General features: G+C 33.4%; 1 protein-coding gene across 3 annotated transcripts in view; it reads left to right on the top strand.

Annotated features, from left to right (window-relative positions):
- LOC306881979 (Kv channel-interacting protein 4-like) overlaps positions 1–20257 on the top strand; it is a gene marked incomplete at both ends in the record, with an annotated part of 175098 nt that extends 154841 nt beyond the window's left edge. For 2 of the 3 annotated variants that reach the window (XM_079436383.1, XM_079436384.1), the window contains 7 exons: positions 9283–9407; positions 15038–15107; positions 16401–16471; positions 18144–18251; positions 18838–18942; positions 19931–19993; positions 20210–20257. In XM_079436383.1, the coding sequence (XP_079292509.1) occupies positions 9283–9407; positions 15038–15107; positions 16401–16471; positions 18144–18251; positions 18838–18942; positions 19931–19993; positions 20210–20257 (590 nt within the window). Of the gene's footprint in view, positions 1–7260; positions 7367–9282; positions 9408–15037; positions 15108–16400; positions 16472–18143; positions 18252–18837; positions 18943–19930; positions 19994–20209 lie in introns of all 3 variants that reach the window. The other variant, XM_079436382.1, reaches the window with a different exon arrangement.
- Between the last annotated feature and the right edge of the window lie 1963 nt (positions 20258–22220).

The raw sequence follows: 22220 nt of genomic DNA, 5'->3' as shown, positions 1-22220 counted from the left end.
TGGCGCTAAAGAGATTTGTTTGGCTCTGTAATCACGTGGTGTTTCACCCATCCACGCTATATGCATATCATTTGATAGGTCTCCACATAATGAGCAACTTTGCCTCAAGAACCATTGCTGTCAATCAAATCGTTCATTAAATATTTGCAAATATGTGAAAAACCTACTTTTGCGAACTAGTCTCTGGTTTTTTGCTCAATCTCGATCAAACCACTGTAGTACTATTCTCTGGATTTTGTCCTTTGCTTAGCTACAATGGGCTCATTTAATAAGGGGGTGTGGCCACATATACCCAAACATAGGTGGCGCTATAACAGTTAATAAAAGCCTTCAAAAACACAATATTTGTATAGAAAATGACCTCAAATTGTAGAACATGTTCATATATTCACACAAACACTAGATCTCCATAAAATTTGATAGATCTCCTGATTCTGAACAGCTTTGCCTCTGGAACTAATGCTGACAATCAAGTCGTTCATGAAATATTCTCAATTATGTTAAAAACCTACTTTTGCGAACTAGTCTCTGATTTTTCGCTCAATCTCGATCAAACCACTGTAGTAATATTCTCTGGACTCTCTAGATCTATAAATATAAAAAATATATAGAATTTTGTCCTTTGGTTAGCTGTAACGGGGTCATTAAAAAAGGGGTGTGGCCAAATATACACAGAAGCCTATAAAACCTAAACGAAAACTCGAAACTTTACTAAACCTGTGTCAGATGACTCTTAACAAGCATGCAAAGTTTCATATGGATTGGACCATAGGTGGCGCTATAACATTGAAAATGGCCTCTAAAACAGTATTTCTATAGTAAATGACCTCAGATTGCAATACAATCTTCATAATATTCACTTATACACTATATATATATATATATATATATAGATCATACGATAGATCTTCTCATTCTGATCAACTTTGCCTCTCTAGGTCAATAATTATCATAAAAAGTTGAACATTTGCATTTTCACAACTGTAAATCGGTCATTTTATAATATGTTCTTTACATAGTGTACCCAAAGGCCTATGAATCCTAAAAGAAAGACATCAAATTCTCAAAAATGTGCTAAATTTGAAGAGAGATTGGGCAAAAAAATAACACTATAATAATTATAATTTGTGGTTAATTGAGCTTAACCTGTACTAAACCCAAAATATACCTCAACCATTTGAATTCTGAGTGAACCAATGTGAAGCTTTTGGTCATAAATAAGCACTATAGTGTGCAGGTTTGAACCTAAGTAATGCTTTCTGTGTAGTCCACTTCGTTTTACATTTCAGAAGCCATTTATAGCAAGTAATACACCTTCAAGACAGATAATATCATTCATATCTCTGTTTGTGTGAGCTTGCATTGTCTCTAACACTTTGACCTTGTCAATATCCGTATTAAAACTGATTTAAGCAGTGTCTAATGCAGCTCTTGGGTGCCTTATTTCATCTGTAGCTCTAGAAAGCGTGCTTGTCCTTCTTGAGTTGTGGTCTCTTTGGGCAATGGGCTGTTTTTTCTTCGTTTCTCAGGCGGCGTTTTTGACGGCACAAGCAGGTGGTCGTGTCTAGAAGCTGACTGGAGAGTAGTGAGGCATTGACTCTCGAAGGGACAGAAAGCGGTGAAGTGTCCGGCTCATAAAAGCGCACTTGTCCGAGCTGAGGCGCGTATGCATTATATATGTGGAGAAACAGAGAAAATGTGACGGGTGGAAGTCATAAAATGAGTTGTAAAATCATACTGGACTCCGAGGAAAATGTTGAAACAATGAAACTATCCAGACCTCATCATATACTGAACCACACAAATGTGCTATATTTCTAGAAAATTGATGTAGCGTTATATAATTCAAGACTTTTTCACAAGGCATATTGAGTTTTTAATTTATTCTAATAACGTTAACTAAATTAAAACAAAGATTATTGGAGTAAAAGCAAAACAGCATATGTCCCGTGCTTTACATATGTATGTTTGTGCTCAAATTTGATGTTAGTCTCTCTTTTTTTTTTTATTCTTCCTTGACCATTTTATTTATTAATAATTCAGTTGAAAATCCAGTGCTCTTTAATGTGTCACATAAACTACCAGTGAAAAGTTTGGGACCATCAAATATCCCAAAAAAAAAAAAAAAAGTAGAAAATTGTACAAGAAAAAAAACAGTAATATTTTTTTCTGTTGTAATTTATTGTAAGATATAATTTATTCCTGTGCTCAAATCTGAATTTTCAGCTTCATTACTCCAGTCTTCAGTGTCACAAGATCCTTCAGAAATCAGTATAATATGCCGATTTGCTGCACAATAAATATTTCTAAATGTTATCAATGTTAAAAACAGTTATGCTGCTTTATACTTTGTTGAAACCGAAATACACTACCGCTCAAAAGTTTGAGGTAAGTAGGATTTGTAGAAAATAATTATACTATTATTCAGCGAGTAGTAATTAATCAAAAATAAAGGCATTTATAATACTACAAAATATTTGTTTAAAATAACCCTGACATCATAGTATTTAATAAGCAGCAAAATAAATTTAACAATGATAATACTAAGAACTGTTATAATTAACGAGCAAGAAATCAGCATATTAGAATGATTTCTTAAGGATAATGCCACTCTAAAGACTGATATTGATTAAATTTAAAAATATATTTAAATAGAAAACAATATTTTTATTTTCACAATGTTACTGTTTTTACTCTATTTTTCATCAAATAAATGCAGCCTTTGTGGGAATGAGAGACGTCTTTCAAAAACATTACGAAATCTGAATTATTCCAAAGATTTGACTGTTATTGTATGTTCTTTTTAACTGCATACAATAAAAATTGTAATCATTTGAACTTTAATGTTTATAAATGCCACAACTGTGGACGTAGGAGTTATAGGAATGACCCTCACAGACATGTTGCTCATACTGTGTTTTCCGTGTTATTCATGCGCTGAAACTTTTGTTGCACTCCAGAGACTCTTCAGGATTTATATGTGAAATGGTATGTTATAGGATAGATATAAATCTCACGGTTGATAGATATACGAGCCCACTGTCACCCACTGCGCATATCAGAGTTGTGTTGATCTCAGCAAGAATTTTCCTGCAGAATGGCAAAAATGCATCATGACCGACTCGCCTTGTTCTTGCATTGATGGAATGATATCAGGCATGAAGCATCCTTGTTTATTAATAATCTCACTTTAACATTGATTTAAAGATGAATACTTGTGTCATGTTATACTTGAATGTATGTTAGCTAACTAAACTTATGGGACGCCTCTGGTGCATTTTGGTCATTTTCCCTGCATGGCATGTTTAATAATTCCACCTTGACTCATTTGAATCAATGCATATATCAATAGTCAAGAAAAAAATCCCAGGACGTTATGAATGAGACCTGACACATCATTTCATTTATTATGTTCATGCTGAATCCTATATGATCATGCATCAGGACAACACCACTGTATATATCTCATAGTTGGAGCACAATGCAGTGTGGTATCGTGTAAAATAGCTGTTTTTGGGTGGGTCTTTAAATTAGACTGAACTCTCTAGTTAAAGTACCATGGCTTACTGCTGTTACCACCCAGACAAATGATCTCAATTACTTGTCAAGCGTCTCATCGCATCTGCCAGAAGAGCCTCTTTCTCCTCAGAAAGGCATATATTCCATCACTTCTTCTCTTGCTGAGTATCAAGGTCTTTCTTTGAAATAACTTCTGTTCATAAGTCAGCTCCGATAATAGTCACCAAGTAGTTTGAGGTACTCCACCAGTCAAAAGAATGGACCAAAAAACCCATTAAAACCAATCAAAGCCATCTTATATTTCATCTTCTTGAAAACTGTCACAATTTGTCTAGAGATTACAGCTTTGCTACACAGGGTTATTATAAGCAGTTTGTGTGTTTTGGACACTTCTTTATTACCTTTACATTTCAACAAATGTAAAATTATTTATATATATATATATTTATTTATTTATTTTTTAAGAAATGAATGCAAAGCTACAAAACATTGTTTACAAAACCATTTTCAAGCATTTAAGTATAAATGTTTAGATATTTTTTTAATAAAAAAAAAATAATTGTCCAAACTTAAAAAAAAACTAAAATTATTTTACTTTTTTAAACAATTAATACAAATCTACAAAACATCGTTTGCAAAATTATTTTAAATATTTAAGCATAAGCATTTAGATAAAAACGGCAACACTTTAGAACACTTATTAACTATTAACTACGACTTTTCCCTCAATAAACTCTTAATTTGCTGCTTATTAATAGTTAGTAAGGTAGTTGTTAAATTTAGGTGTTGGGTAGGATTAGGGATGTAGAATAAGGTCATGTAGAATAAGGCATTAATATGTGATTAATTACTATTAATAAATGGCTAATATTCTATTAATATGCATGCTAATTAGCAACTAGTTAAGAGACCCTAAAATAAAGTGTTACAAAAAAAAAAATTAGTACAAAGCTATAAAACATCTACAAAACTATTTTTAAGCATTTCAGCACAAATATTTAGATTTTTCAAAGAAAATAAAAATGTCAAGCTTATTAGTCCAAACTTTTGACTAGTACTGCAAGGCCATGAAAATATTCAGAACTATCAAAATATTTATTTGCAATTGTTAAATGGATGGCAAGATAAGGATTTATACATTTCAAGAAGTGCAAATATAATGTAATAAAAGACTGAAAGAACAAGGTAACCATGTGGTTTGACTTTATTTCATATTTGCTATGTTTACTACCCAGATCTCATTTACTGTTACAAACACTGTAAATGGCTGTTGCCATACTGATTAAGCACCGAGTGTTTAGCCCTCATGATGCTGAATGAAGAAGCGGCTGCATTGACCTCATCTGTGGCCCTCGAGATCACCTCAGCAGCTCCCCACAGGAAATTCAGTCTTGCTACATAAGCGTACGTGTGTTGAAGCGAAGGCCACACTCATTATCGGTAGTGCAACAATAAGTGTGTTTAGTCTTTCAGGAGAAAACATGCCATGTAAGAATACAGATAGTTTACCTTGAGATACTTTTTGAATTACTGTTTTGTTAATAGTTATTGTACTGAATTTAAATAAAAGGTAATTGCGACTTTTTCTTCCAGTTGCATGTTTTCACTTCGCATTTCTGCAGCTGCAAGTTATAAAATCAGAATTACGTGATATAAACTCGCAATTGTGTTATAAGAAGTCAGAATAGCAAGATATAAACTCTCAGTTTTGACATTTTTCTAGGATTGCAAGTTTATATCACAATTCTGACTTTATAACAATTGCAAGTAGTAAGAATAATTTGAAGAAAATGTCAGAATCGTAACTGACTTTTTTCCTCTCCAATTCCCAGTTATTAATTCTGAGAAAAAAATTCAGAATTGCAATACATAAACTCACAACTGTGAGAAACAAGCCAGAATTGCAAGATAAAAAGTCACAATTGCCTTTTTTAATTATTTTTTATTCCGTGGCGGAGACATACAACAGCATTTTAGTGCCACGATTATGAGATTAAAGAGATTGAAGATTAAAGTCATATTAATCTTTAATATAGATTAAAGTGAGATTAAAGTCATAATATTTTAAGAATAAAGTAAACATTATGAGAATAAAGTCATAGCATCATGAGATTAAAGTCGTAATATTTTGAGAATAAAGTTGTAATATTTTGAGAATAAAGTTGTAATATTTTGAGAATAAAGTCGTAATATTTTGAGAATAAAGTCGTAATATTTTGAGAATAAAGCTGTAATATTTTGAGAATAAAGTCGTAATATTTTGAGAATAAAGTCGTAATATTTTGAGAATAAAGTCGTAATATTTTGAGAATAAAGTCGTAATATTTGAGAATAATTGAGAATAAAGCTGTAATATTTTGAGAATAAAGTCGTAATATTTTGAGAAAAAAGTCGTAATATATTTTGAGAATAAAGTCGTAATATTTTGAGATTAAAGTCGTAATATTTTGAGAATAAAGTCGTAATATTTTGAGAATAAAGTCGTAATATTTTGAGAATAAAGCTGTAATATTTTGAGAATAAAGTCGTAATATTTTGAGAATAAAGTCGTAATATTTTGAGAATAAAGTCGTAATATTTTGAGAATAAAGCTGTAATATTTTAAGAATAAAGTTGTAATATTTTGAGAATAAAGCTGTAATATTTTGAGAATAAAGTCGTAATATTTTGAGAATAAAGTCGTAATATTTTGAGAATAAAGTTGTAATATTTTGAGAATAAAGTCGTAATATTTTGAGAATAAAGTCGTAATATTTTGAGAATAAAGTCGTAATATTTTGAGAATAAAGTTGTAATATTTTGAGAATGAGGTCAATGCATCGTGATGATTCAAATCATAGTATTTTAAGAATAAAGTTGTAAGATTTTGAGAATAAGGTCAAAATGAAAAGAATAAAGTCATTGCAATACAAGATTTGAGTCGTAATATGTTGAGAATAAAGCTGTAATATTTTGAGAATAAAGTCGTAATATTTTGAGAATAAAGTTGTAATATTTTGAGAATGAGGTCAATGCATCGTGATGATTCAAATCATAGTATTTTAAGAATAAAGTTGTAGGATTTTGAGAATAAGGTCAAAATGACAAGAATAAAGTCATTGCAATACAAGATTTGAGTCGTAATATGTTGAGAATAAAGCTGTAATGTTAAAATGTTAAAATTATATTGCATAAATAAAGATAATTAATGTGAAATTTGAAAAAAACCTACTCTTAAAAAAAAAAATGATTCATTCTTCACATGTATTTAACATTAAAAACAGTAATAAAAATGTTCTAAAAGTTGAAGTTTCATAGATAAGTGATTTTATTAATAAACATATTTAAGGTCAGTGAACCGGTTCATTGTGGGGATGGGACACGTTTTGCTTTCACTGCAGGGATCAAATGTCCCCACAACGACACTAAAACCTAAAAATCACCTGCGTTGTGAGAATCAGCAAAGTTTACTCATGAGGGAACCGACTTAATAAACCAAGTAAATCAAGTCTTTATGAAAATCTAGAAAGATGTATGTCATGGTTAGGTAGAGGTTTTGGGGGTTAGAAAATATCCTTCACTCAGCACAAAAAAACAGAACAAGTCATCAAGTCATTCTATCAGACTTCACAGACAACGCTAAAAACTGATCCTGGATCTGCACGAAAATACACACCCATGCCTCCTTTGCATCATGAACTCATGCCAGCATGCTCCGCTCGACCCTGGTTGCTGTGGTGACACTCACGCTGTGTCTTCTAGGTAGCGCTTGCCTTCAGAACGGCAGCAGGCGTGGAGTTACGGCACGGCTCAAGAAGCTGTTCCTATGCTCTTCTACCAAAGCACCATCCACCACGACCCAAAGCAAGTCTTCTTTCAACACAAACCTCCAGCACCTTTACTCAGAGAGCTCTTTTGCTATTAGTGTATTGTCCACACGCATGTGAAAAAGAAGTGTGCCTAATTGTATCGAATGCACTTGTGGTGTACTTCAATTTTTAAAAACTGTACTTGCAGGTTGTATAATATTAATAATATAATAAAAGAGTATACTTAAAGATACAGTTCACCCATTTACTCACCTCCACTTGTTCCCAACCTGCATGAGTCTTTTTTCAGTTGAACACAAAAGAAGATATTTTGAAGAATGTTGGTCACAGTTGATGGTACTATGGAAGTCAATGGCTACCGTCAACTTTTTGGCAACTTGAGGGTAAATAAAATGATGTCACAATGTTTTTGGGTGAACTGTGCCTTTAAGAACACTTATAAACACTGCACTCTGTTGTAATGTCAAATTAAAAGTGTTACTTTAAAGTACATTTTGTGTTATCCAATATTGCGTTTAAAGTTAATACATTTTAAATGTACTAAATTGCAATTTCATCCTTAAAATGCATGACATACAAGCTTCTATAGAAATTACATTAAAGTATTTTTAGGGTATTATAAATGCTTATCAGTACACAATAACCATATTTCAAAGACAATAGAAGTAATTATGAAATTATATATACCCCGGTTTCACAGACAACGCTTAAGCTAGTCCCAGACTAAAATGCATATTTGAGCTGTCTCAACTGAAAATATCTTGCTCTGACATATCTTAAAATATGGCAGTGTCATTGTTCTGTGTCAAGATGCACACCTTAATGTTTTCTTCAAAGGCATTTTTGTAAAAGTTCCTTAAATATCTTAAATTAACTAAAGTCTAGTCGTGACTTAAGGTAAGCTCCGTTTGTGAAACCCGGCCATAAAGATGCACTTAAGTCTTACTTAAGTGGGTCAAAAAACACACTTAAGTATTTTCTTTGCATTCAACATTACATTTAGTTCGCACTTTAAAGTCTTTTATTTCCATAATAAGTACTCTTTTTAAAAGTATGCTAAAGTGTACTACTTTTTCACAAGTGTAGTGTCCATCCTTTATTTCAATTTCTTTAACTATTTCATCTTTGACCTCTGTATTTCTCTTTCTCTCACTCTTTTCATATTCTTATGTAAGCCAAAGACATCTGTACTCAAGTCTTTCAGCTGCTGAGTATTATGATTTGTCGTCTGAATACCTCCTGCTCTGTTCTTGGGAAGGTTATGTTCTTGAACAGCCAACTTGGAAGAAAAACAAATCAAATACAGTACTGACCATTTTTGTATTCTGGGAACAACACTGCAGCAAATCCTAAATACCAATTGTATTGAATTTTGGAAGTAGGCTCGCAAATGATTAACTGTCATCGTTTTTGCTGATTGTTAAAATGGTCTATTTTGTGTTTTTAATGAAGAACTTTAGATGCCAAAGAATGCTTCTGTTTAAATCCTTATGCATTGTGTTATTAAACAGGGCTATTTGCATGAAGTGGTAACGATACTACAATTACTCTAATTACATGTGATCGCTATACTCCCAGTCACAAAGAACTTATTTAAAAGAAGTATGTATTTCTTTGTCAGTATGTCAGTGTTTTTGAACAAATCGGTTGAGTGAATGATTCAAATTCAATCACATGAGTGAGGTCGTATGAATTAGCCACCTCGTAAAATATGTACGAATTGCCGTGAGATCGGGCTGATGTAACTGTGTTTAAGTTCTTGTGCTTTTATGTACTTACAAATTTAAAAAAGGTTTTATATCTCATATATCTGTACATCTGATATTCCCTGTTGAATACAAAGATCATTATTTGATCCACTACTTATTTATCAAAAATAGAATTTTATATGAACGCTGTTGCTCTGAGTGTGAGCAGCTGGGTCGTAATCCTGATGTTTTGTGTTTCTCTACAGATAGTGTTGAGGATGAGCTGGAGCTGTCTGCTGTACGGCATCGACCAGAAGCTTTGGAGCAGCTGGAGGCTCAAACGCGTTTCTCACGCAAAGAACTTCAAATCCTCTATCGGGGCTTTAAGAATGTGAGTTCATGCTTCTGACTTCAGAAACAGAGTTAGATTTTTTCATTTTGAATTCGATTGCATTCAGTATAAAGTTATGGATTTTTTTATTCCTTTTGAGCGTTGGTTTGATGTGGAACATGCCAAACTTTGAAGAAAAACTATCACGCTTGCTACAATAATCAGGTCAGGAAAGGTCTCTAGAGGCATAAATGTCCTTTCTCACCTCTGGTGCACAATGTAATGAGACAACACCGAATTAACTCGACCCAAATTGTCAGGTGACAAAGCGTGAGAGTGGCACAATGGTCCTTTATTATCAGACTCTCAAGGGGAGATATCAGAAGAGGCGGTAATCCTTCCTTCAGACCACACAAGCACACACACACATATCGCTGGCAAGCGACGACTGCGCTGAGGTTTTCTGGCACCCTCGATACTCTCTTATTCATTTTCCCATGAGGTGTCCCAGATACTGTAAATGTTAAATCTGTTTTCTTTTTTATTATTTCACTTTTAATATCACCTGCCATTTCTGATTCTTTTGCTTCTTGGATTTTTGACTATCAAGTTCTAAAATCCTTCAAAAGAGTTTTAATTAGTAAATCATTGTCAAGGGTCCTGTCCCAAATGCCGCCCTAAGCCCTCTCGTTCCTCCTGTGACTGCACACTTTGATGATGTAGTTGTAGGGCTGAGCAAAAGGGTACATTGAGGGCATGTGTGCTTTCTTCTGAAACCTCAATTATTGAGTTGGCCACCCTACGGTCTTGTGAATTTCACAGACTTGCACATTCAACATGCTATTGCAAGTGTGCAACACCTCAGCAGGTGTGTCATGTGGGACAGGCCTGGCTCGCCACAGCTTGTTATTATCATGTTGATACATTGCTTTGTTGGCCCACACTGGTTTTGCTATCATTGTGATTACAGCCACTTTTGTCCATGATAACATTGAAATGTCATAGTCAGATATTTGCCATTAGAAAGGATTTTCTCTTCAATTAATATCTTTTTCTGTATTTCAAAGGATGCCAGTGTTAGTCAGAGAGAAAAGAGTGGATATTACTTTTGTTTGTTCATTTATTGGACAATAGACAGACAGACAGTGCTGCTTTTATTACTCCTCAGTTCTCACCATTGCTTTTGTTTTACCAGACGCAAATATTAAACACTGACTTGACTAAACCCCGCATGGTTACTGTTAAACTTGTACCTATAAATTCTAGATCTTTTGTATCTTTGCTAATTATGTAAAAAGAAAAAAAGAAAAAACATTTGAGGCAGAAATCATGCATTCATACATTACGATTCAAAGTATCTTTTTTAGAAGAAATTAATGCTTTTATTCAACTACGATGCATGAAATTGATCAAAAGTAGTATTGAAGACATTTAAAATGTTACAAAAATTATATTTCAAATAAATGCTGTTCAACTTTATTCATCACAGAATCCTGTAAAATGTATAAAAATACGTTTCAATAAAAATATCAAGCAGCAAATCATCATATTAGAATGATTTCTGAAGGATGTAAGTAAGGACTGCTGAAAATTTAGCTTTGCCATTACAGGAATAAATTACATTTTAGAAATTAGTTATTTTAAATTGTAGTAATATTTTACAATATTACTGTTTTTACTGCATCATTGATCAAATAAATGCAGCCTTGATGCAAGCATATAAGACTTCTTTCAAAAACATAAACAAATCTAAACCACAAGTTAAACTAACTTAATGGGATAGTTTGCCTAAAAATTGCCATTGATTTCCATAGTATGGAAAAATGCTATGGAAGTCGATGGCTGCCAGCAACTGTTTGGTTACCAACATTCTTCAAAATGCCTTATTTTGTGTTCAACAGAAGAAAGAGACTCTTACAGGTTTGAAACAACTTGAGGATGACAAAATGACAGAACTTTGCCTTTTATTTTATTTTTTTACTGATCAGGATTTGAGAATGCGTTCAGGTAAATAAACAACTATTACGTTTTTAAATGATACTTTTTTTTTCTTATCATGCCGAGAGCGCCAGAACTGCTACCTCCAAAAATTACAAAGGAATAAATAAAAATAAGTGCATTGTTCAGTGGTCAGACTCAAATTCAAACCAAATAGTGCTGAGAGAAGTTTGTATGGGGGAAATCAACCTTGTAGATCAGTGCAAGTCATGCACAATAATCTGTTCATAGTGGATTTTACAGATGAGAAGATTTGCTTTTATGAGAGATGGTGGTCATATTTTTCTTCTTACTAGGTTAATTACACTCCACAAATGATCCGGGCCTAAATTAAACTTGATTATCTGCAAATTAGCTGAAAGAGAAAAATTAACTGAATCTGCTACTAACGGAGTATTTCAGAATCGTTTCGGCTTCATTCAGACTTTTCCTTTGTGTTATTACGGTTGTATTTTCCCATGACTCCCATGAATTAGTGGTAAGCTAAAACCAAGATATGCCAGATATTCTGTCCTCGATCCTCTGTGTGCCGTCAGTGAATGATCATGCTTCAGTAAGCTGAAAAAATATTTTAATTACAGTCTGTGTATCTTAACGCTGTTAATGAACCCTGCAGTGCTCCTGGAGTTTTGATAATGTTGAGAAGACTTTGGCAGGTTGATGGTTTCTGATGAGAGCGGTGTGTCTCTTAAAAGGTAATTACATGGGGTCTCTCTCACGCTGCCTGCACAAGAGACAGTGGATGACAGCAACACAAGACAATCCCTTTTAATTAACCAGAGCTCACTGTAACAACACAGAACTTTCTCAAGACACAGCCTTTTTATGTCAAAGATGTGAAGAGCTGGATTAGACAAAACAACTTATAGGGCTTCTTTCATGTAGCAGAGCCCAAGGTAATTGGTGGTGCAGAGGACACATTTCAGACAATTTTTGTTGTTATTTATAAAAATTCAGGATGCAGAATAGCGGGTGAATCGCCATTTAAACATGCATATCATGACAGTGTACAGTGGGTCTTTGGAAATGTTATCTTGACCCAAAAAATTTACAATTGCTGAAAATGTACTCACCATCAAGCCATCCAAGATGTAGATGAGCTTGTTTCTTGATTGAAAATGTAACATTTCATCACTTGCTCACCAGTGGATGCTCTGCAGTGAATGGGTGCCGTCAGAATGAGAGTCCAAACAGCTGATAAAAACATCACAATAATCCACACCACTCCAGTCCATCAATTAACGTCTTGTGAAGTGAAAAGCTGCCCATCACCAAAATATGAGTCCATTATCTATAATATTGTTTTCTCCATCCCTGTTGTCCACTCACATCAAAACCCACTGACATACAGTATTTATTTAGATCTGCTTTGGACAGTTTTTGCCTGTAAACAGTTCTTGATCTGTGTATATATTTTTTTCTGATTCAGACAGACTTTTTCACTGGAGAAAGCAATATTTTTTTGCCATGTTTGCCATGTACTGGTACACATGGCCACTTTATAATAGTCAATAATTTTGCCCTGCAGACGGACGCTTCATTACGTCAGTTCCAAACATGCAATGTGTTTTCCAAAAAGTTCTTAACGAATTAGTTTAAAGATCAGTCTTTTATTATTTCCACAGTCATGAAAAACTCGAAAATATCTTCAAAATGTGGCTTTCCAGGCCTGAAAAAGACAGGGAAATTATTCAGATCTTGAAAGAGACAGAGAAAAGTTATGGAAATGTTCATAGTGAAAATGCATTTCATGCATGGTCATGCACAGCTTTTTAAAATAAAGAATATAATAAAATAAAAAATCATGAAAAGTTCTTCATGAGTGCAAATGTATTTAAAAATGCCTATCAAGTAATCACAAATGACTGCAAAAGTCACAGAAATTCACGTTTGAAAATAGTCAAAATTGGCATCACTAATGTGATTTAACACGTTTGAATAAAATTTGGGTTCTAGATCGTCAGTAAATGACTTAAGTTGCAAGTTTTTCTTCACATAAAGCTACCGTATGGCTTCAGAAAACTTAGTCTAAAAACTAAGCAATTTTCCGCACTTATACCTTGCTTGAAATAGTAACACTGTAAAAGCATGTTTCATCATTGCTGCAATTGCCAAACCATTTATGATAAAGCAACAGCAATCATCTTGAAAAACGTCCTGGTCTACTATGTAATCTAATCCAATTCCTGGGGTCCAAATGACACTGTTAAGATCCTTCATATGACATACAGAGGCATGTGTTTATCACTGCAGGAGTGCAGTATGGATAGATTTCTTTCATTATATGATCTATGGAAGCGCAAAATATTTTTGTTTTTAAATAAGATATCATGCACAAGTTACAGGTATAAAAGACAGTTAATGAGGCTAAGAATGAGACATAAACATCAGAATGGACTTTATTTTGTGCTGTGGGTGTGGGATGTTTGGTCTTCATCATATAATAGCACAGATTATGTCAACAAAAATGACAAATCTATTACTCACTTTAAATTGCAACCGGCAGGATGAATACACGCCCTCAAACTAAATATTAAAGCTACTTTGCTGCTAATCTATTTATCTGTTTCTCCTTATAAAGCCGAATGGTAACCAGCCGTCAGAATCTAGTATTGTGCTTCGCATAAACTAGTTAAAGAACATTACAGTTCTCAGTTTTTGTGGTACAAACAAGTGAATTAAAACAATACATCTAACAGTTCAAATCAGAGAGTGGTGGCATCTTCCACAAGACAACGACATTAATTCCTTGTATTGCTTTTGTGTCTGTCGTCAAGGGAGATGTATTGTTAAAAATGTGATTTCACTTTATTTTAGCTGGTTTATCATATTGAGGGGAGCACATGAGTAATGCTGGAACTGCCTAATAAAGGTTTGCTTAATAGGGGTCTTATAAAGTTCAGCCTGTAATCGCCTTTATCTGTCAGACTATCACTGCTTTAGTGATATTTAAATAAAAGCAATAATGTGCATCTGTTATATCTGCTACAGTTTCAAAAATAATAAAATACACTAGTTTATTTATCTTCACCAGACTTCTTCCAACTCTCTTAACAAGAATAATAAAGAAACTGCATTGCTGATGTTGTGAGACAGCAGTCGTCCTCTCATAATTCATTCTGAGGCTTGAAAGGATCATTTCTGAAGAGCCGCTCTTAAATGTGTTTACTAAACCACAACGTTTGAGATCGTTTCATCAGACAAGCATGACAGCTTAAACTATTGGTCATCTTCAGGAGGTCGATCTGATTTTCAAAGCATCATTTTTAGTGCAAGTCATCATGTCAAATCAAATGCAAATTCAAGCTTTAAGCGTGCACATTCCTCTCTATTTATTAATACAACATGCAGACATAGACAAATCATATATGAAGTCTACCATTACCTAGTGATGAGTGATACTAGAGTAAAGAATGGTGATCTGGGATAACATGTAGAAGTCTGACAAGCACTCGTTTATTTGAAATGAAGGAGAGTCATATGAGATTATGTTCAATGCAGCAAATGCACTTCTAGCACAATGTGTTTGCCTGCTGCTTCACATTTTCATTTATGATGCACATTAGAATGAGAATTGACAATGTGTTTATTGCTCAGCAATGGTGCCAGTTCCTATTTGGATGTTCGTGCACATAATGGTTCTCACTCCTCAATAACGTTGTGATGGAAATGTCTGTATCTGTATTTTTCAGGAATGCCCCAGTGGTGTGGTCAATGAAGACACATTTAAGGAAATATACTCTAAGTTCTTCCCACAGGGAGGTGAGTGTATTTAAAGTCATATATTCTCCATTATATTTATACTGTATAGCACTGTATAGCAATACAACCTGATCTGACCCTTTATAATATTTTGTCGGTGTAAGCTGTTGTAGTTCAGTCTTATTAAATAATATTTTAGACTTGAATAAGCCAGTTAATTTAAATCTTACCATTTTAGGTTACCTGACAAAAAAACATACTTTTATTATTATTGTTATCTCATAAAAAATACTGTATAATTGCAGTTTTTATTTTTGCAAAACAGGCTTATTGGAAAAACTGTTTTCAGTAATATAATATATTTTTCTGCCACGTAAGAAAAAAGTCCTGCATTATCATAACATAAAAAGTTGAAATTATCACATCAAATAAGATGATTTGAAAGATGACACAAAATTGCAGATATTTATGACAAAAATTCTATTTTTCATGTTATAATTTCCACTATCTCATAATTTTGACTATTATCTTACAATTATGCTTTAGTATCTCATAATTTTGTCTTTCATAGTTATGATTCACCAAAACATTTTTCTTTTGTGGTGGAAATGGGCTTCCATAATTGACAACTGTGAAAAACTAAAAAGCCATAATGTCAACAAACTTTTTATGATATCATTTCTATTTAGTGTCTCATAATTTTGACTTTCATATTAAAAACTGAAAAGTCATAATGGTGACCCGAAAGTCAAAATTAGGAGATAAATCAAAATGATGACGAAAACTTATTCTATCATCATTTTAATTTTCTCATAATCTCATCATTATGGATTGGGCCTAATGTTTATCTCATCTTTATGAATCTATGTGTGTAACTATGGCTTTAACTCAGAAACTGTATAACATCAAATAGAAATGGAACATGAATTTATAGAACTATAAATCTCCCAGAGGAAAGTTTTCCTTGTCACTTCAGCAGACCAACACACACACACACACACACACACCACTGATCTGAATGGAGGTCTCCCACTGGAAATGACTGTTGTAGTGATTCTCTTCTCTTTTGAGTCACATGATTTGTGCCACTGCAAAGTCAAAGGAGTAGTTTTATAATTATGGGTTTGAGCTTCTCTGCATCATTTGTTGGGGTTTGTGACAAATCTCTCTCACGTGGCCCTGCTCATTCCCAGCCCATTCACATACACACATTGCTTGCATTATTTATATTATAATGGATCATAGCTTGTGCAAGCTTATGCATCCCCTTTGTTGTTGAACAGAATAAGCTATGAAATGAGGTAATGACATTACTGTGATTGAAGCTGAGCAGTTTCCTGTTTTGTTTTTCAGATGCATCAACGTATGCACATTTTCTGTTCAATGCATTCGACACAGATCACAGTGACTCTGTCAGTTTTGAGGTAAGTAATAATACGATGAGAGCATTCTGAAAACAATCTCTCTCACACATGCATGGCCTAATATGTGATCCTGGAGCACAAAACCAGTCTGAAGTCGCTGGGGTATATTTGTAGAAATAGCCAAAAATACATTGTATGGGTCAAAATGATCTTCTTTTTTTTTTTAGGCCAAAAATCATTAGGATATTAAGTAAAGATATTTTGTAAATTTCCTACTGTAAATATATCAAAACTTCATTTTTGATTAGCAATATGCATTGCTAAGAACTTCATTTGAACAACTTTAAAGGTGATTTTCTCAATATTTTGATTTTTTTTTTTTTTGCACCCTCGGATTCCAGATTTTCAAATAGTTGTATCTCAGCCCAATTTTGTCCGATCCTACCAAACCATACATCAATTTAAAGCTTATTTATTCAGAAATATTTTGAAAAATTGACACTTATGACTGGTTTTGTGGTCCAGGGTCACATATTATTGTTGACACTGAATTGCAGTTTGATATTTGAACGTGAACGCTTGCGCTTGTGCTAATTCTTTATAGATATAATGCATGCAGTTTTAGCTGAAAGACTAATGAAATAACATAAAATAGATTGAAATAAAATTTGAAATAATTTATATCATAGATAAATGTAGGACCATTTAAAATAAATTAGACAAATGTCGTAGAAATTAAATAAATATGAGATAGTCAAATTTTTAAAAGTATGAGATAAAAATTCATAATTATTACACAAAAGTTGAAATTATGGGATGCAAATTCATAATCATGACAAAAACTGATTTTTATTGCATCATTTCGACTATTTCAACTTTTCATAATTATGAGATAGAAAGTCATAATTGTGACACAAAAGTCAAAATTCTGGTATAGTGTGTCAAATTATGAGATACAAATTAGAAATGATGACAAAATGTTAGTATTTTTGTCAGAATTTTGAATTTGTATCTCATAATTTTTACATTTTAATGCCATAATCATGAATTACCAAAGCATTATTTTTTTTCTTATGTGGCAGAAATGGATGAATGAATGAATGAATGAAATACATTTACCACACTCAACATATAAAATACTGCCATTTCCCATTTATTTTACCATAAAATCCTTGACCGCTGTTGAATAAATGTCTTGACTGACAACATATTGTGCAATTTGTGTATTGCCGAGAGATTAGGAAACATTTTAACCACCACTGAACCGTCAATTTGCACACAACAAGGATGTCATTCTTTGGCAATAAACAAGCATTTCTGGTCCCCAGCAAAACAATAATTAAACTAAATGAGAATATTCTCGTCTTGTTTTTAATAACAAAGTTTGGCTTGTCCTGTAGCAATTTAGCTCCTGCCAAAGCGTATTTGTCATATCTGGTAATTAAAAACCTTGAGTGCTCATGTGAAAAGTTCAGCCTGAAAGAATTCCTCTTATCATTTGGAAAATGGTTATTAAAGACATTTATTTCCATTCACGTATGCACTTTGCATGTATATTGGTTTAGTGAGATCTATAATAGAACCATTAAAATACCACGAGGTATCATATCATCAAGTGAAATGAAGCAGTTTGTTTAGCAGAATAATCATCATTTATGTTCTAGCTGTAAATTACAGATTTATGTTGTTATGATTTCTGACTGATTTCTCAATGTCTTTTATTGCATTACAGGATTTTGTGATGGGTCTTTCCATTCTCTTACGAGGCACCGTTCAGGAGAAGCTTAACTGGGCATTTAACCTGTATGATATTAATAAAGATGGATATATAACAAAAGAGGTAATACTTGAAAAATATGAGTAACACTTTGTAATAATGAACACTGCATAACATGACTTCATTGTGTCATGAACGAACAACGAACGATGAACGTTTATTATTGTAGTTTAGTGTTAATTTCCATATTAGCTAAAACAGTTTTAACTTTTTAAGTTAATGGACAATAGTATAGTAATAATTTAACAGTTGAAAAACATGAAAAGTTGAAATTGACAAAAAGTCAAAATTATGAGATACTAAGTCACAAAGTAGTCACAAATATGAGAGACAAATTAGAAATTGAGATATAAAGTCATAATTATGACACAAAAGTAAAAAAAAAGTCAAGGCATAAAATTGTATTACATAAAACTGTAAAAAAAATATGTATAAACTAATACATTGTTAACTTTTCAAGTTAAAAATAGACAATAGGAATAAATTTATACCATATTAATAAATGTGGAAAATGTTTTTATCGTCAGTTCATGATACCAAATGCATTAATGAATGTTAACAAACCTGTAAAGTCTTACCAGAAAATCACTTTCATGACAAGCGATCATATAAAACACTAACATGCCTGTCTATTGTTTGGGTTTCACAGGAAATGTTAGATATCATAAAGTCCATCTACGACATGATGGGGAAATGCACATATCCCGTACTTAAAGAGGAAACTCCACGACAGCATGTGGAGATATTTTTCCAGGTGAGATTGGCATGATTGTTCTTCATATAGAAAATATTTGCTAGATAGGACATTGGTAAAGCAAGTACATTTCCAGAATGTTCTCATCTATGCCATGTTATTTATCACCAGGAGCCTAGATCTAGTTTCTGCTGATGCTATGTAGAGGTTGTCTTCATGTAATTTTCAAGCAAGAAACATTTCTAAATCTATAGGAAATAGAGTGACCTTAAATGAACATACTGACCTTTTGACCTTGTTTGTGGCTTGACAAAGTCATAAATATGACTAAGATTAAAAGTCAAAATTATCGTACATTTTAGTAAACAGAGTTGGAAATTAGATACAAAGGCCTAATTGTGAGATAAAAATTGAAATTATGAGATACAAATTATGACAAAAATGTTGACTGTCATAATTTTGACTTTTAATGTCACCTTATCTCATTGTGACTGTGCATCTCATAATTGTGACTTTTACCTCATATTTATGACTTTTAATGTCATAATTCACCAAAGCATAATTTTTCCCTCTTATATGGCAGAAATGGGCTTCCGTAAAAAAGTGAATAAAAATGGTGAAAAACTTCATTCATTGGTAAAGCCAATGTTATATATCACCAGGATCCTACCGTTTCTGCTGATGTTGTTATAGAGATTGTCTAGATGTACTTCTAAGCAAGAAAAATGTCTAAAGCACATTGACCTTTGGAGCCTTTTAATGTCATAATTATCATTATCATTTACCAAAGCATGATTTTTTTTCCCCTTATGTGGTGGAAATTGGCTTCCATAAAAGGGTGATTAAAAATGTTGAAAAAAGAAATGATTGCCAGACACAGCACTTTGGTTCATTGGTAAAGCAATGATCCTACAGATCTGGTTTCTGCTGATGTTATCATGGAGATTGTCTAAATGTAATTCTAAGCAAGAAAATTGTCTAAAGCTAAATGAATAGAGCAACCTCAAATGAACACACTGACCTTTTGACCCTTTTTGTGTCCTGACAGAAAATGGACAAAAACAGGGATGGAGTGGTCACTATAGATGAATTTATAGACTGCTGTCAAAATGTAAGTCTATTTTTGTTCTGAATGTCATGTTCTGCATGAATGTCTTTCTTGAAAACATTTACGATATGATTTTCTTGAGTAGAGCGCTTAGAGAGAAAAGTTCCTTACATAATGTTCATTGAGCCTGCAGCAGAATGTTGTCCTGACGACAGTCCATTAGTCTCCACAGGTGAGGTGTTATTAAAGTGTTCACCTGTGTCCGTTTGTTCCCTACAGGATGAGAACATCATGAGATCAATGCAGCTTTTTGAGAACATCATTTAACATCTGAATGGACTCTGTTGGCAGGCCAGCACACATAACCACCTTTATACTCCACAAACCCGACGTCCTCGATGATACACGTCTGCTTACTAGCAGTACATATCCATAAAGCAAAATTAACCGCATTTTTAATATCAAATACATTTTTTTTTTATTTGTCATATACAGGTGCATCTCAGTAAATTAGAATGTCGTGAAAAAGTTTCATTTTTTCTTGTAACTTATTTCAAAAAGTGAAACTTTCATATATTTTAGATTCATTGCATGTAAAGTAAAACATTTAAAAAGTTTTTTATTTTAATTTTGATGATTAGAGCTTACAGCTCATGAAAGTCAAAAATCAGTATCTCAAAATATGATCAATTAATGACCATCCCTACAGTATAAATTCCGGGTATCTCTTGTTCTTTGAAGCCACAATAATGGAGAAGACTGCTGATTTGGCAATGATCCAGAAGATGAACATTGACGAAAGGTGTGGCTGTTTACAGAGTGCTGTATCAAAGCATATTAAATGCAGAGTTGACTGGAAGGAAGAATTTGGGTAGGAAAAGGTGCACAAGCAACAGGGATGACCGCAAGCTTGAGAATACAGTCAAGCAAAGCTGATTCAAACACTTGGGAGAGCTTCACAAGGAGTGGACTGAAGCTGGAGTCAGTGCATCAAGAGTCTCCATGCTCAAAGACGTCTTCAGGAAAAGTGCTACCAAGCCACTTCTGAACCAGAGACAACGTCAGAAGCGTCTTACCTTGGAGAAAAAGAACTGAACTGTTGCTTAGTGGTCCAAAGTCAATTTTGCATTTCATTTGGAAATCAAGGTCTCAGAGTCTGGAGGAAGAGTGGAGAGGCACAGAATCCATGTTGCTTGAAGTCCAGTGTAAAGTTTCCACAGTCAGTGATGATTTGGGCTGCCATATCATCTGCTGGTGTTGGTCCACTGTGTTTTCTGAAGACCACAGTCAACGCAGCCATCTACCAGGAAATTTTAGAGCACTTCATGCTTCCTTCTGCTGACAAGCTTTATGGAGATGCTGGTTTCATTTTCCAGCAGGACTTGGCACCTGCCCACTCTGCCAAAGGTACCAAAAGCTGGTTCAATGACCATGGTGTTACTGTGCTTGATTGGCCAGCAAACTCGCCTGACCTGAACCCCATAAAGAATCTATAGGGTATTGTCAAGAGGAAGATGAGAGACACCAGACCCAACAATGCAGATGGCCTGAAGGCCGCTATCAAAGCAACCTGGGCTTCCATTACACTTCAGCAGTGCCACAAACTGATCACCTCCATGCCACGCCGAATTGAGGCAGTGATTAAAGCAAAAGGAGCCCCTACCAAGTATTGAGAACATATACAGTAAATGAACATACTTTCCAGAAGGCCAACAATTCACTAAAAATATTTTTTTTTTGGTCTTATAAAGTATTCCAATTTGTTGATATTGTGAATTGGTGGGTTTTTGTTAAATGTGAGCCTAAATCATCACAATTAAAATAACCAAAGACTTAAACTACTTCAGTCTGTGTGCAATGAATTTATTTAATACACGAGTTTCACAATTTGAGTTGAATTACTGAAATAAATTTTTTTGTTTTTTCCACAACATTCTAATTTATTGAGATGCACCTGTACTTGTATAAAAATGTATACCTTTAATTAAGTAGATTACTCCATTAATCATCTTTTTTCTCCAAATTTGTTAAATAACTACAAGCCATTGTACATCTTAAAGTAACATTTCATACATTGGCCCTTAAACACAAACAGAATGAATTTCTTTGCATAAATCCATTTTTAAATTGCAACAATTTACAAGGAATATTTGACATACCATTTACTTAAAGGGATAGTTCACCCAAAAATGAACATTCTGTCATCATTTATTCACCCTCAAGTTGTTCCAAACCTGTATGAATTTCTTTGTTCTGCTGAACATTTTTAAGTGAACTATCCCTTTAATTC

Source organism: Barbus barbus (assembly GCF_936440315.1).
Source record: "Barbus barbus genome assembly, chromosome: 2".
In the NCBI taxonomy this organism is placed as follows: domain Eukaryota; kingdom Metazoa; phylum Chordata; class Actinopteri; order Cypriniformes; family Cyprinidae; genus Barbus; species Barbus barbus.
Note: the sequence above shows the minus strand (reverse complement) of the source record. Positions and strands in the feature narration are given on the sequence as shown.